Source organism: Pleurodeles waltl, chromosome 2_2 (assembly GCF_031143425.1).
Source record: "Pleurodeles waltl isolate 20211129_DDA chromosome 2_2, aPleWal1.hap1.20221129, whole genome shotgun sequence".
Lineage (NCBI taxonomy): Eukaryota > Metazoa > Chordata > Amphibia > Caudata > Salamandridae > Pleurodeles > Pleurodeles waltl.
In genome coordinates this window covers 1,182,132,113-1,182,148,093 of record NC_090439.1, presented here as the reverse complement: position 1 = coordinate 1,182,148,093, position 15,981 = coordinate 1,182,132,113, and the positions used below count along the sequence as shown (strand labels likewise).

The following is a 15,981-nucleotide window of genomic DNA, read 5'->3' as shown; positions in this document are numbered from 1 at the left end:
GTTGGGACAGTTTGCCTCACTGTTTTCCCTGATCCCAGGGGTCACACACTTGTGCACACATGATGTGGACACTGGGGTCAGTCCACCCATTAAACAGAAGGTTTACAGGGTGACTGATAGGTTCTGGGCTTGCATTAAGGATGAAGTATCCAAAATGTTGACCCTAGGGTTTATTGAGCATTCCAGCAGTCCTTGGGCAGCCCAGTGGTATTGGTCTCAAAGGCTGCTGCACCTGGTGCCACCCCAGAACTCAGGCTCTGTGTAGACTACCGGGGACTCAATGCAGTCAGCAAGACTGACTCACACCCCATCCCCCGAGCTGATGAGCTCATTGACTGTTTGGGAGCTGCCAAGTACTTCAGTCCGTTTGACTTAACATCTGGGTACTGGCAGATTGCCTTAACTGAGGGGGATAAGGAGAGGTCAGCATTTTCTACCCCAGATGGACACTTTCAATTTAAAGTGATTCCATTTGGGATGTAGAATGCCCGTGCCACCTTTCAGAGGTTGGTCAACCAGGTGTGGGCTGGGCTGAATGATTTCAGTGCCGCCTACCTGGATGATATTGATGTGTTTAGTTCCACATTGAAGGAACACCTGTAACACCTCTGGAGGGTGTTAGAGTCCCTGCAAAAGGCAGGCCTCACTATTAAGGCAAGCAAGTGCCAAATAGGGCAGGGTTCTGTGGTGTACTTGGGACACCAGGTAGGGAGTGGTCAAGTGGCACCCCTACAGCCAAAAATGTACACCATTATGGCTTGGGAACCCCCCAAAACCCAGACTGAGGTGAAAACATTTTTAGGTCTCACTGGCTACTACAGGAGGTTTGTAAAGGGATATGGTAGCATTGTTACCCCCTTGACTGAGTTGACTTCTAAGAAGCAACACAAAAAGGTAATTTGGAGAGAGGCTTGCCAGACCACTTTTGATGCCATGAAGGCTGCCTTGTGCACAGCCCCTGTGCTGAAGGCACTTGACTACTCCAAGGAGTTTATTGTGCAAACAGATGCCTCAGAGCATAGTATTGTAGCAGTACTCTCACAGCTTAATGAAGAGGGCCTAGATCAACCCGTAGCCTTCATTAGCAGAAGGTTACTTCCCAGGGAGCGTAGGTGGCGTGCCATAGAATGAAACATGTTTGCTGTGGTCTGGGCGCTGAAGAAGCTAAGGCCCTACTTGTTTGAGACTCACTTCCGTGTTCAGACTGACCACAGGCCCCTCACATGGTTAATGCAGATGAGGGGTGAGAATCCAAAACTTTTGAGGTGGTCCATTTCCTTACAGGGTATGGACTTTATGGTGGGACACTGTCATGGTACAGAACACGCCAATGCTGATGGTCTGTCCAGGTTATTCTGCCTTAGTGATGAGAACTCCCATGAGGTTGGGTAGTTGCTCCCCACTTTCAGCTGGGGGGGACACGTGTTAGACTTTTCATCCTTGGCATGGTTTCCCTTCGCTTTTTGCCTCTGTTTCCCAGGTTGATGATGTGTGCTGGACTCTGTTTTTGCTGTTTTTGTTACTCTGGGCACTTTACCACTGCTAACCAGTGGTTAAGTGCAAGTGCTCCTATACAAAATGTGTATGTAGTTGGTTTATCCATGATTGGCATATTTGATTTACCAGTAAGTCCCTAGTACAGTGCAATAGAGGTGCCCAGGGCCTGTAACTCAAATGCTGCTAGTGGGACTGCAGCACTGGCTGTGCCACCACATTAGTAGCTCTGTAAACATGTCTCAGACCTGCCACTGTAGTGTCTGTGTGTGCAGATTGGACTGTAAATTCGACTTGTCAAGTGTACCCACTTGCCAGACCTAACCCTTCCCTTTTCTTACATGTAAGACACCCCTAAGGTAGGCCTTAGGTAGCTCCATGGGCAGGGTGCAGTGTATGGTTAAGGTAGGACATATAGTAATGTGTTTTATATGTAATATTGCTAAATTCGTTTTTCTCTGTTGCAAGGCCTGTCTCTCTGATAGGTTAACATGTATCTACCTTTAAACATGATTAAAGTGTAGATTCCCTTTGGGAGCGGATAGACATGTGGAGTTTGGGGTTTCTGAGCTCACAATTTAAAAATACATCTTTTAGTATGGTTGATTTTAAGTTTGTGTGTTTGAAAATGCCACTTTTAGAAAGTGAGCATTTTCTTGCTTAAACCATTCTGTGAATCTTTGTGGATTCCCTGTCTAGCTCAGTTTGATAGTTGGGCTGGTTGCACCTCTCACTAGACAGTGAAACAAAGGGAGCTGGGGTGTAGTCTGCATTTCCTAATGAGCCATATGTGCTAGGAGGGAGGGGAGGAGTGGTCACTCACACCTGAAAGTGCTGTGCCTTCCCTCACACAATGCAGTCTCCAACCCCCTGGTGTGTGTCTGGGGCCTGGCCTAGACAAGGCAGGATTTCACAAGCAAGAGAGACTTTTCTTTGAAATAGGCCTACTTCAAAGGGCAACATGGGTATAAGAAGGGCACCCAAAACCACAGACTTTCGAACACTTCAGGAAACCAAGAAGAACCTCTGCCTGGAGAAGAGCTGAGGAAGAAGAGCTGCCCTGCCTGTGACTGTGCTTTGTGAAGCTATCCTGCAGTTGCTGCTTCTGCCTGTGCAAGGCGACAAAGACTGGACTTTGTGGTATATTCCTGCTTGAGAAGAACTCTCCAATGGCTTGCCCCCCGTTGTTTGAAGTCTCAGGGACAGCAAAGACTTCTCTCTGCCAGCACCTGGAGCCTCTGCTGAGACTCCTACCCTGCCAAGTGGTGCCCATCCAGTTGCTGGGACCCTGAAAGGAGAAGCTGGAAGCCCAAGAGTGAGAAATCCACGCACCGACTGCCGTGCGGGGTAAAGATTGACGCGCCGCCGACTTCGTGGCTGAAAATCGATGCTCGCGTCTGGAGAAACAATGCGCAATATTGCTGACGGAGGCTGGTGAGATCTCAACCCGCGCTGCATGGTTTTCGGATCATCGTGCGGCTTGATTTCTGACGCAAACACCGCTGGGCATATAAAAACAATGCAAGGCCTGGCCGGACCCGAAAGTGCTGACCGGATTGATGCATGGCTCTCCTGTGGACAGAGGAAACGACGCACGCAGACCCAACTAAAGGAGAAACAACGCAAGGTTTCGCTCGTGAGTGATATCGACGCATCACAAGCCCTTTTTGATGCGCACTCGCCCATACAGGGTTATTTTTGACACACTCAAGGTACATATTCACGCTAGCAGCGTTAGCGTTGTGTTTAAAATTACATGAAGACTCTTTTAGCATTTTTAGTGATAAGTTGACTTGTGGATTTTTGTTGTTTTGCTCTTGTTTTGTTTAGATAAATATTCTCTATTTTTCTAAACCTGTGTTGTGTCATTTTGTAGTGTTTTCATGATGTTACTGTGTGTGTTGGTACAAATACTTTACACCTAGAACTCTGAAGTTACGCCTACTGCATGTGCCAAGCTACCAAGGGGGTGACCAGGGGTTAGCTGAGGGTGATTCTCCTTTACCCTGACTAGATTGAGGGTTCTTGCTTGGAGAGGGGGTAACCTGACTGCCAACCAAAGACCCCATTTCTAACACTCGGCCTGTGTATGTTACCTAAGTAGGTCCAGATGTTACTGCTGATGGTTTGTGGATGGTTAAAATATTGCAAATGTTCCAGATCCATGCACTTTAATGCTCATTTCAACATGCCACGTAAAACATCTGTTCAGCCAAATTCCATTCATTACTTCTTAACATCTCCACAGCAAGAGCTGGAGCAGCAACCACACCATTCATGATGCAGCATCAAGACAAGGAGTCATTCCATGAAAGAAAACCAACAAGCATTTGTAATGCAATGGGTCTTGCGATTGCTCAAGTTAGAACTATTAGCATTGTAAACTCCTAACTGGACTTTTCTTGCCACATAAATTGAAAATGAAAAGTAAAACAGTTGCAATAAGCGAGGCAATTCAAAGTGCCACGGCCCCCACAAGCTTGGCTTATCAAGACCGCATTTGCATTTTATTGCCTGTACTTTTCTACCATGAAGTCACAGCCCAGTGACATTCCCGGCATAGATCTCATAGAGAGTACAGACATCCACCTGAGGGATTGAGCCATTCACCAAGACGCCCTAGTTTCCCCTTTAAATAGCTCATAGAAATCAGCATATTTCTCCAACTAGATACTTGCTTCCTTACACTTGGTAAAAAAACATTGCTGGGGTGAAAGCTCTGCGGATTGATACATCTTTTGCTGAAAACTGAATGGGGTTTTCGCTAATTTGACGGAAGGTAGCATTAGAACAATCAGGTATTTTGTAACTTTGTTCCACTTTTGTTTAAAAAAATGACGCAAATGTGGAGCTAAAAAAGTATAAATATGGGCCATAGTATGTTGTTTATAGTGCTATGAAGCAGAAACACTGCGCCATCAAGGACAAAGTAACAGTGGATATGAGCATAAACCCCTGGATTATGGAGACAAAGGGGCATATTTATAGTCCCATAGCACCACCTTGCGACACATTAGCGCCATTTCTTTACGCTAATGTGGCCCAACGAGGCCAAAATCCTTGTGCCACATTTAAAAAGTGGAGCAATGTATACATTGCACCACTTTGTAACCCTTAGCGCTGCATTATGCCTACTGCAAAGGGGGTGTTTCCCCGTTAGGGGCTATCTGACACTGCAGGGGAAGCCATGCCATTCCTTCAGTAAGCACATAGCTGTGTGACAGCAGCTCCCTGCTTGCTGAAGCATTTCATCTCTGTCCCCTGTACGCGTGTAGACGGCAGAGATGAAACTTCAGATTTTGACAGCGGGATCTGCTTTAAAGGTCCTGCTGTCAAAACCCGAGGTCTTTGAAGGAGCCAGCCCGCGGCCCCCCTCCAACATTTACATAGCCCCTTGGAGGTAGTGGTCCCTGGTCCATGGGGATCTCATAGGGACCCCTTTATTTTTGTAAACATTTGCCCTGGGGAGGTGGCAGTCCCCAGGGCATTGGGAGGGGGTCAAAAGCCCATCCCGCCTTTTTTTAAAAACCCCAGTACTTGGCCCACCCGGGGGCATTAAATTCACGTTTTTAAAAATTTTACAAGTGGATTTACTGATCCACCACGTCGCCACTCGTAAAATAAAAAAAATGCTTTTGAGCCCTCGGGGGTCCCTTTGGGACCCCAGCACCAAAGCAAAGGGAACAGGGTGTTTGTACCCTGCCCCCTTTTGCTCTTTTTTGTTTTATTTTGGGGACTCGGCTGAATCCAAATTACAAGATGGCTGACAACACTTCAACAGCTTCTGTTGTTGAAGTGTTAGCAACCAATCAGATCTCAGCACAAGATCATTAGGAGCTGCAAGTCCTATGCATCCCTAGATATACAAATTTGTTTTTCCCCCAATTTCTCAAAAACTACTGAACGGGATCACACCAAAACAAAAAAACACTCTTTCTGGACCAGGACCTTATTTACTTCCAAAGTTGGTGTAATTCCATCCAGTAGTTTTTGCGCTATCGCTGTTCAAAATCCCTATAGAAAAATGAATGGGGAAAATGTGTTTTGGGACTCGGCCACACCACAACACCCCCCCCCCCCCCCCCCCGGACAGATGATCCTGAAACTTTTCAGTCAGTTTTTGTAAAAGTTTTGTGACAATTCATCAAGTGCTGCCAAAGATATAAGCACGTTAAAAAAAAAAAAATTGTATAGAAACGTGATCCTACCTATGATTACCTAGTGGCAACCGGCACTAGGTAATATATATATATATATATATATATATATTGTTTCTTGTGCCTGTATCTCCCTGGCTGCCCATTTCAATAAATATTTACAATAAATACCACTCACAAGAAGTATTGAAGCCAAATCATACTCTGCGTACAGCTGATTAGTTGAAAGATGTGGCGTTTTGTCAAGAACAGTTAACAGCCTACTGGGATCTCATGCCAGCCCATTCTAGGCCTACAGGCATTTGGTCCCGTCTTCAGACATTCCTAACGACTAAGATCTAGGAGACGTTGTTGGGTAGCCCCACGCCTGCTTGTACGCGAAAACTATATGGGTCTAACTTTGGAAGGCCTGAGCTTTGAAGACACTTTGTCACCAGGATGTGTCAGTAGAGTGCTTGATATCCCCCCGCCTTCCCTTTCCTTAGGGCCATTTCAGGATAAAGAATATATCGTTATTGTAGTTATCCTGTTTGGTCATACACTAATAATTCACAGGATTGTAACTAGTATATTAGCCTGTTGAACGTACACATTACAAGATGGATCCCTTGGGGATACCAACCGGACATTGAGGGATTGTGAAATCCTTGTGGTTATGGCAATTGTTATTCCTAAACGAAAACTAATACAACTTTAAAAAAAAAAAAAGAAGTATTGAAGCAGGTGAGCCACCTCAACAGGCAAATACCCACAACAAATATTTAGTAAGAACTTATGGCACAAAGAAAGATAAAACTGAATTATACCCAACACACTGAGAACAAAGCTAGGAATCAAGTAGTGTTTTAAAAATATTTATTCAGACATTTTTTCAAGCTATTCCTACTATATAAGAGTAAAGACGTGTTTGATTGAAATAATGATTTATTAGTTCATTCCAGCTAAAATTGTTTGAAAAATGTAAAAATTACAATGCTGGAACATTTTTCCTTCATGCAGAGTTTCTTGATGGACATTTCCAGAGGGCACCACATGTGGGTCGGTCTACGGAAGATAAAGGATGTAATCCACTGGGCAAATGGGACCACCTGCCGCAGTATCCTGTAAGTTTCTGTCACTTTTTAATATGAACATTGTTTTTGTGTCCAGGCTCCTTGATACCTACAATTTAGAGGTATGTGAGTATATCACGAACTCAAGGGTAGGCTCAGCTGGCTCCCTTGGGAAGTCAAGATCACTGACCATGGGTTTGACATAAGGTGTTATCTTGGCCAAATGTACGCTAGATAACATTTTAAAACTGCACTAAAAGTATAGTTTTAAGATGTGTTTACTACTATACGTTTACCGTGATTGATTTCAGTGGTGGCTGGTGGATTTTAAAAGTGGTCGGTGGAAGTTTTAGAGCCCCATGTGTAATACAAACAAGCATAAATTGAAAGAGGTGGGTGAGAAAACTCCTCCCCAGTTAGAACATTTATAGAAAAATTGATTAAAAGTGTGGTTTTTACAACCCATATTTAGTATATTTTTAAAGGTGTTCTAAATAGGGTATTTTATGCACAAATATAAAAAAAAAACATTAAATGCAAGCTCAAATATCCCTGGCATAATACCTAAATGGTCTGTTTTCAAAATGTCCTACAGCCCTCAAGCCAAGCACACACACACACACACATCCACCCCAAACAATAAACAGCCAAAGTGCTTCCTACCTCTAACACATTTCTGCCTTTAGTGCATTGGTCGATCAAGGCCATGAGAAATGGCTCCCACTCCTCCCTAGAGTACCTTCAGTCCAAAATTAATTGTGGTGACAAGTACCGGGTGAGGGGACGCACATTTGAAGTACATTAAAAAGGTCACACACATTAAAAAGCACCACAGACCACTTCTCATTTAGATGATCAGTGAAAGTCTGGATCTTCTCACAAAGAAAGGAGGTCTCCCTCGGACAGCCAGTCAATTCATAAGCCTAGAATCATACAGACAAAAGGGCCCTCACTTCAGCAGTCGCATCTTTCCCATAACTCAAAGCTCACCATCACCAATCCATGTCACCATGGAAAGAGAGAAAAAAACAAATGGATAGCTCCTGGAAGCTTCAGTGCCAAAGAAACATGGAATATGTGCATTGAGCTGTTTCAGGACATGAGAACTCCAAAGTGGTATATGTGACCCTCGAAGATGCCTACCTGGTAAAGTGGAGATAAAGTTGTTCTACCAGGTATGAGAAGCACTATACCACTCACAAAGCACTTTATGGCTTACAAGTAGAAGGTAAAACATAACATAAAAACCAATACAATAAACCCAGGGAAAAATTAGCAGCTTGGTGTTTGTGTCAATCCACTGTATCATGAATAGAAATGTGCTTAACAAACAAGCATGCACTGATGACAAGCTGTGATCTGCACAGTGAGTGTAATAAATACTTATCTCTAAATGCAGTTCATACCTGTTGAATGAATAATGTTCTTGCCGTTAGTGAGCGATGATGCTCTTATGGTCTGTCAAGACTGGATCTGATCTGCCTGTTCACAATGTGTGGTGAAGTCTTGGCTAGTGAATGAGATGAAGGATGAAGGTCACATCTGGCAAGGCCTGACCGTAGAATTTGGGCCACGCTCATGAACAGAGACAACTGTGGGGCACAGCATCAGGCAGTGACTGCTGCACACAGGGATCTTGGAGAACCCATCGCACATTCTGCAGGTCTGCCCCCATTCATGGCTTCCATCCCCCTGCCCTCACAGAGGCCCTGTAGGACACGAATTGTCTCACATGTTGGTTTCCCCCCACTTTTAACTCTCTCAAACAATAAGTGAATCTCGCTCTTTCAGCCCTATATGAGCTATAACAGAGGCAGCTATGGGTGGCACGAAGGAGGAGCTGCAGGACAGGAGGGCTATTTCTGGGTATGGTGATTGACCTTGGGTAAGTGAATCCTCCACACAGGGTGGCCAAACATCCCGCATTTTGCAGGTTTGTCCTCCAGTCATGGCTTCCAGCCACCTGTGCTCACAGGGTCATTGTAGGATGCCAATTGTCTCACATTTTGGCTCTGCACCACTTTTAACTCTGTCAAACAATAAGCACCTCTCACTCTTTCAGCACTTTATGTGCTGAGGAAGAGGTGAGAGAAGTAGCTAATGGTGGCTTGAGGGAGGAGCTGTAGGGCTGATAAATGAACCTCTCCTGGAAGCATTTGTTATTTTAGTAAGCATGTTTCAAAGACCAGACATATTGTCAGAGTGGTGGGCAGAAGCACAATGACATTATGATCTTCCCAGGATCAAGCAATTTGTTAAAGTAGTAGACCAGAAAATGTGGTTCACTGCCACTTGCTCTGTTCACCACCATATTGTAGGTTAGTGAACTAACCGTGAGACTGGGCACGTCCTCACTCCCACAAGTAATATGCAGCGCAATCAGAGCTGCCCTGGGGATTATGACTCCCCTACCGCCAGCCTGTTTCTGGCAGTTTGCACCACCAGGAAGAGGCTGGCGGTAAGGGGACTCAGGGGGCCCCTGCACTGCCCATGCACTTGGCATGTGCAGTGCAGGGGCCCCCAGGCAGAGCCCTGTTGCGCATTTCATTGCCCGAATTTCGGCAGTGAAATGCGCAATGGGTGCTACTGCACCCGCTGCACATCAGCATTGCCGCCGGCTCAATTACGAGCCGGCGGCAATGTTGAGGTGACATTTCCGCTGGGCCAGCGGACGGTAACTCTGTTACCATCCGCTGGCCCAGCGGAAATGTCAAAATAGGGAGCCAGCAATGGCGGTATTCTGGCGCTCACAACCTCGGCGGTCTGCAAGGCAGACCGCCGAGGTTGTAATGACCCCCTATGTCTCTTGGCTCCACGTTTCAGACTGGTCCAGCAAACCACAATTCAGATTCCAATGATTCCGGTGGCAAGGCCAAATGGCTGCCTTCCCAGGGAAACGTCTGTCGGAGACTGGCCTGGCTTATAGTGGGTACCTTGTGGTACTTACACCGTGTGCAGGTCCAGTTATCCCTTATTAGTAGATTAGTAGTGTTCTAGAAGCTTAGGCTGATAGAGGTAGCTATAGCAGAGCAGCTTAGGAAAAACTAGGAGACATGCAAAGCTCCTACCATACCAGTTATATCATACAGCACTATCTCATAAGAAACACAATACTCAGAGTTACTAAAAATAAAGGTACTTTATTTTTGTGACAATATCCCAAAAGTATCTCAGAGGATATACTCCCTTAGGAGGTAAGTAAAATACATAAAATATACACACAAACCAAAATCAGGTAAGTAAAACACTTAGAAAAGTAGTGCAAACACTACTGGAGGGGTGGAGGAGGAGAGAAATCCAAAAGTGTTAATTGGGAGTATATCCTTAAGTTACTCAACCCAAAGGCTTGGGATGAGTAAAGGAGGATGGAGGAGGGAAGAGTCTGTGGAAGGGGTTAGGGAGATCATAGTACCAGGGTGAGATACATGAGGAAGAATATAGTAGGGTTGTTTGGGAGTTCATGGTAGTAAAGTGAGGTTTGGGTGAGTTAGATGCGGAAGCGGAGAGAAGAACTTAGGCAGAGTTACTTAGGAGCTGAAAGTAGTATAATGGATTTGGGATGAGTCAGAGTGGGAATGGAAGATAGATTGATAGAGACATGACATATGGTGATGAGTAGATAAGGGTGATATAAGATGAGAGCAGGGATTCTTAGATATCTAGTATAGCAACCCACCCAGGAGCCATCCATGCAATGACCCACGAACATGCCAAGCACAGAACAACATACACACATACATACATATATATATATATATATATATATATATATATATATATATATATATATATATATATATATACACACACACACACACATGCACACATGATGTGCTCAAACATAGCGTAGCCAGGAGAAATATAGATCACTCCTAGTGACAGTATGGTAGGACTGTGTTTGTGTTTCACTCTTTTAGTCACCTGCTTGTTTTTATTGTGTTTTATCATATTGCAACACATGCTTTTTTATCTAAGAGGCAGTTACTTCAATATACCCATATTGAATTATATTATGCCTCTGTTGTCTTTGCCTGTGTGAGACTCTGGTAACTGAGAGAAAGGGATGAGATCCGATTGACCACAATTCCCCTGAGGAGTCTCTCTTCTCACGCACCCGGTTGCCACAATCATCTCGGCCAGAGATGCAGAGCTGCTAGTTAGCCGGAGAACATGGAGGGGCTGGCAGGGGTCATTTGGTGTGGAATCGTACTCAGTATTGACCAACTACATAGAGTGACACAGGGGATCCTGTGTGCACTGTCTCTTTCTTACTATTCCCTATTAAGAGACACAACAACTATACCTACCTGTTTTTTTATGGGGTATGTGGACATTATTCCACTAATTCCCCGTATACTGGTTTTAATCATGTCAGAGGTATCAGCATAGAATAAAAAAATATTAGTAGTTACCTCTAGTCATTTTTAACATTTTCATATATACCAATCCTTCACTCTGTTATTCTTGACCGGCTATACACGATTCTTAAAAGATCTCCGGCAAAGAGCCCCCTTGTGGGGCCCGTCAGGCATTGCAGCGCCGGCCTGACGAGGAGCTGGGCCCTATGATGAAGCATGTCACCGGATGGTGAGTGAGGGCTCTTGCTTCGAAAATTTCGGTTTTCATCTATTGATTGAACCATCCCCTTGAAAGAAACCTTCTGTATTGTTTGGAACCGTGTGTAATCTTTTTTGATTCATCGTACTCAGTACCCACAATCCAGGTGATTTTGTCTCCCAAATCCAGTAGCCTCATTAGCATAATTAAAATCTATGCGACAATAAATCTAACACCACCACAGCCCTGTGTATCACCACTGCATAAGAAGCACTTTTGTATGTCGGGGACACCCAGGGAAATGTAATTCTGTCCCTAGGAAAGTGCCTGACCCAATGGCATTTTGAAGATTAAGATACAAGTCAGCATCAGTGTAATGAGGATTTGGGAAGAAATTGGTCGTTCTCCTTATTGCTATCTTCAGTTTTTTGGAACATGCACCAGGCCTTGAAGAGAATTTGAAGCTAAAGAGGACCTCCGGAAGTACTGTTGCAAAGGTAGTGGGACAGAAGGAAAGTCATCCTCAACCGAGAGTTGTACTTTGATGATAGTATTGCATGTCATGGGAAGCCCCCTGGCTAACTTCAGTTCACATACACAATCTGAGTTGTGGCTGACTGTGCTACAGGTGCCTATGGAGCCAAGGTTCCAACAAATACATGAACAACTGGCAAGGCATGCGCTGAAGGAGTGGAGACATGGTCAGATTCCAGAGCTGGACAGGTTACTGGCAAGCGAAGTAATCTGTGTTAGGGAAGGACCCATCAGTGAAAGTCCGACGGGGGCCCTAAACGGATCTGGTGTTGACAATGGCCTGGGAAACTGGGGTCATAATAACTTAAGAATCAGAATCATATCAAAGTCTGACTTCTAAACCAACTATTTTGAATGTCGACTCAGAAACATTTGATTGGAGCACTAGTGTCAAGCTGAAGAAGAGCCTCACTAGGTTTGTTTATGGTTTCTCATCTTCTGACTTCATCTTGGACTTACCCAATGGAAAGTACCTCAAAACTTAAAGCACGAACCGCCCCACTTAATGTGCTTGGCTACACAGATTCTTTTTACCCAATCTCTGTTGGCCTTTGGATGAATCAGTGTCATTTGCTGCAGGACTTGGAATCATTTTTGGTGCTGAGGTGTGACCCACATGTGCTTGCGGCAAATATATCATTGTTTAATCATTGATATTTTGGAGACATTCCTGCATACGGGAAAGACGTTTTTTGGAAGAAAAAAACCTAAGTAAAGTAACCAAGAAAAATTAATATTGGAGCACTAGATCCGTGTCAAAGGGCAACCAATGACAGTGCACAAAGGGGAGGCACGTATGTGTGTCCCTGCATCCATAAGTCCTGAGACAGGACAAGGGGCGACAGAGACAGATGATGCCACCAGGAGTGCAGAGGCTATGCAGTTAATGGATCCAGTCTTGCTCCTTGAAAGATTCCCAAGGCAGCAATCTCCTGTTAGGAGAATCCATAAGAAACAAAATGACTAAAGTTGCAAGCAATTAACGATTGCAGAGCTTGAATCTGGCTCTGTTTCTCAAAATGGAGTATCACATCCTTCCCGTCAACAAAGGATAATTTGTATCTTTTCAGGTATTTAAATCTAAATGTTGGTGAACAGTTAAATAATGTACCAGAAAGCGAACAATACAGCAGCAACAGTGGTAAGGGTGCTGCAAAGCAAGTGAACAGTGTCTATTAGTTACTTCACTTACACATTGGTACATTAGGGGACCTTTGACCTCGACTGTCGCTAGACAGGCCAGATAGACGGCAAGAGCCTTGGCAAGACTCAAAATGTACAACAAAGACCCATGCGTCAGGTTAGCCGGCTAGCAAACGGATGCACTCATCCTCCATCTTGCAAATTACACTCTTGTATTATGCTAAGTGTTCACAAACAGTGGATAACAAGCAACGTTAATTCTAGTGAATCGTTTGGTTATAAATCATACACATTACTGTTCACAAGGATCACAGCCGCGCAGATTGCACAAAATATGTACAGAAAATATATGCAATAAAAAAACCTAAGGGCATAATTCTGCACGTTGAGACCTAGTAATTAGGAACCCCTCATGCTGTTGCAAAACATAACAGTGGTACTTCGGGGACAAAGGAAAATGGTGTTGACAACGCTGATAGTGTTGGCAACTTTCCTCCTTACAATGACAAATATTTATTTTACTGTATTTAGGTTTTCTTTTTGTACAGATGAGTTGACCGTTCCCTGGTTCTACGTAGAAAAGAATATTAACCATCTTTGGGACCAGATAAAGCCAATACACCTGAAGAAAATGTACACTTTCTGTATAATCAGAACGTTTTTGAGGGACGTTGTAATGTACAAACAGAATTACAAGTGCCACTAAACAATGATTATATGCTTCTCCAACGCCTCACAAACTTCCTCAAGCTCTTCTGAGATGGTGGACACTAGCACTTCTAAAACACTCTGCTCAATATTAAACATCCTTCTCATGTTCCAACCTTTACAGTGCCTTCAAATGTGCTTACATATTGCAACACTGATGACATGTTCTGTGAAAACTAAGAGTTACTCAAAATCGATGGAGTGGTAAGTACTCAGTATTAAGAATGAAGACCAGTGAGTGAATAGTTTGTCCTCATGTGCAGGACCTGTAATCATAGTAGGAAGGGAATAACTGAGCATTGATGAGGAGGTGATTGTGCAGGTAAATATACACACACACTCCTTGCCACTACTGAGTGCTTCCTAGCCATCACAGACACTGATTGCTGTCCCATTGTATCCACTTTGTTAAAAGCCTCCAAGGCTCACTCCAGCTGCATTGAATCCCCGCCTCCGCCTCTCACTGTCTAACTGTGCACAATGTCTGTCTTTGCAGGTGTTCGATAACAGACTTCGGGGAGTGCATGTTCATTGGACTCCGATCTCTGTGGCTGTCTGCTTGTCACCTCCCCAGACCTTACATATGTACTAAGGAGCCCTATGTGTGAACACCGCCACCGAGGGGGCTTCAGTGGATCTGTCTCTGCTGCTGGGTGGCGCTGCTGCATTTGTATGTAAGAGACCATACGTCTGGACATCCTGTGCGGAACCGAGGGGGCTGCAGAGAATCTGTGTCAGCCGCTGGATGGCGCTGCTGCAACAGCACTAAGAGGCCATAGTCTGAACATCTTGTGCTGCACCTTTGAGGGATTATGACCGCCAGGCAAAAGCTTCTTTCGACTTCTGTATTTGGTCTCCTTCTTTTTTTTTTTTTTCAAATATATTTTTATTATCAATTCGCTGTCTTACATTTGCAAGTCCATTTATGGCAACATCTTGTTCATATCATCTACATCATTTAAGAGATACGTATTTATACTAAACGTAACAAGTACTTTGTTTCACAACTTATTGTTCATTTTGACTGCCACTTGGTATTCGTTTATCACTAGATCTGGTGTACTAACGTTCCTACTTTAAGGGGTTATGCGCTCTGTGATTCTGTGTTACCATTTTGATTTGTATGGCCACATAACAGACTTAACTCAACTTTAAACTATGTATAAACATGATGGCTTCATGTGGGTGGGCCTTGGATTTGCTGGGGGAAGTCTCACCCGGGGCACTCCATTGTGTGGGGGATAGCTGGCCACCTTCTCTCACCCTCCTCAACAATTATGTGACAATTCTTGGCCGACCCTTCCCTGCCCCGTGTAACTCGGTGTGGCCTATTGGTTCACTTGTCAGTCTCCAGCTCTAGTTTCGGGGGCCTTCCCTAAGGGCCAATTCTATTAGGCGCATTGGCTCTCTCATCCTTATACCCTCTCAGGGTTCTATTTCTGCTGGTTCCACTTTGGGAGCTATTGGTCCCTTCATTAGGTCATCCCAGCTCATCACTAAGTCCTCCCACTCTGGGGCGATAGGAGTTTGGTGGATGCCTCTGGCTTCTTCAGCCTTCAGGACCTGTAGTTCAGCCCTGGTCCATCTCGTAATGTCGCTTTTCCATTCAGTGAGCGAGGGGTGGCTAGGGGCTTCTATAAAGGACCAGGGCCAGGTCTAGGAAGTGACCCCTGACTTTCCCCTGCGGGGTACCAGTCTTAAGGCCAAGCAAGCATATAGCGGGGGTTAGCGGCAGTTCCGTCCCAAATAGTCTTGACATGACCGCCATCATCGCCCTCCAGCCAACCTGGAGTACTGGGCATCTCCATACCATGTGGTCAAAGTCAGCATCCCCGTCCCCACATCTAGGGCATGTCCTGGGGGTCCCACCATATATGAGGAACAGTCGATGAGGAGTGAGGTACGTCCTATGTAGGTAAATATATTGGATGTATCGTAACCGGGTGTTACGTGAGATCATCCGGGGATAAGCCAATGCCCTGCTCCACTCTGCCTCGGACAGGTCAAGCCCAATCGTTCTCCCCCATCTTTCTCTCAGGGAATGCAGAGGGTCCAATGCAGCCTCAATCTGGGCCCGGTGTATTTTAGCAGTCAAATGAGATTCCTCTCCTGATGTCAACAGGAGGTGTAACACCCTGTGACAGTGGGTTCCGCGTTGATCGTTGATTGGTCAGCAAAGCTTTTCAGCACCCCTTCATTGAAGAGCTCCCCAACTGTCACTACTCCTGCTCTTGTCCATGGTCTTAGTCCCAGGCCCTCAGTCCCTTCCCTCCCGGGTCCATGGCGAGGACCGATAACGGCAGCGCTGGGGAATAAGGTGGGCCCACTCCGACCCT

The 15,981-nt window shown here is 44.9% G+C and overlaps 1 protein-coding gene across 1 annotated transcript in view; it reads left to right on the top strand.

The window, feature by feature from the left end:
* Positions 1-14,602, top strand: part of LOC138275140 (C-type lectin domain family 2 member L-like) — a 124,724-nt gene extending 110,122 nt beyond the window's left edge. Inside the window, exons 4-5 of the mRNA XM_069219071.1 lie at positions 6,651-6,754; positions 14,142-14,602. Of these exons, the coding sequence (XP_069075172.1) occupies positions 6,651-6,754; positions 14,142-14,253 (216 nt within the window). The 3' untranslated portion in view covers positions 14,254-14,602. The remainder of the gene's footprint in view (positions 1-6,650; positions 6,755-14,141) is intronic.
* The last annotated feature ends 1,379 nt before the right edge of the window (positions 14,603-15,981 follow it).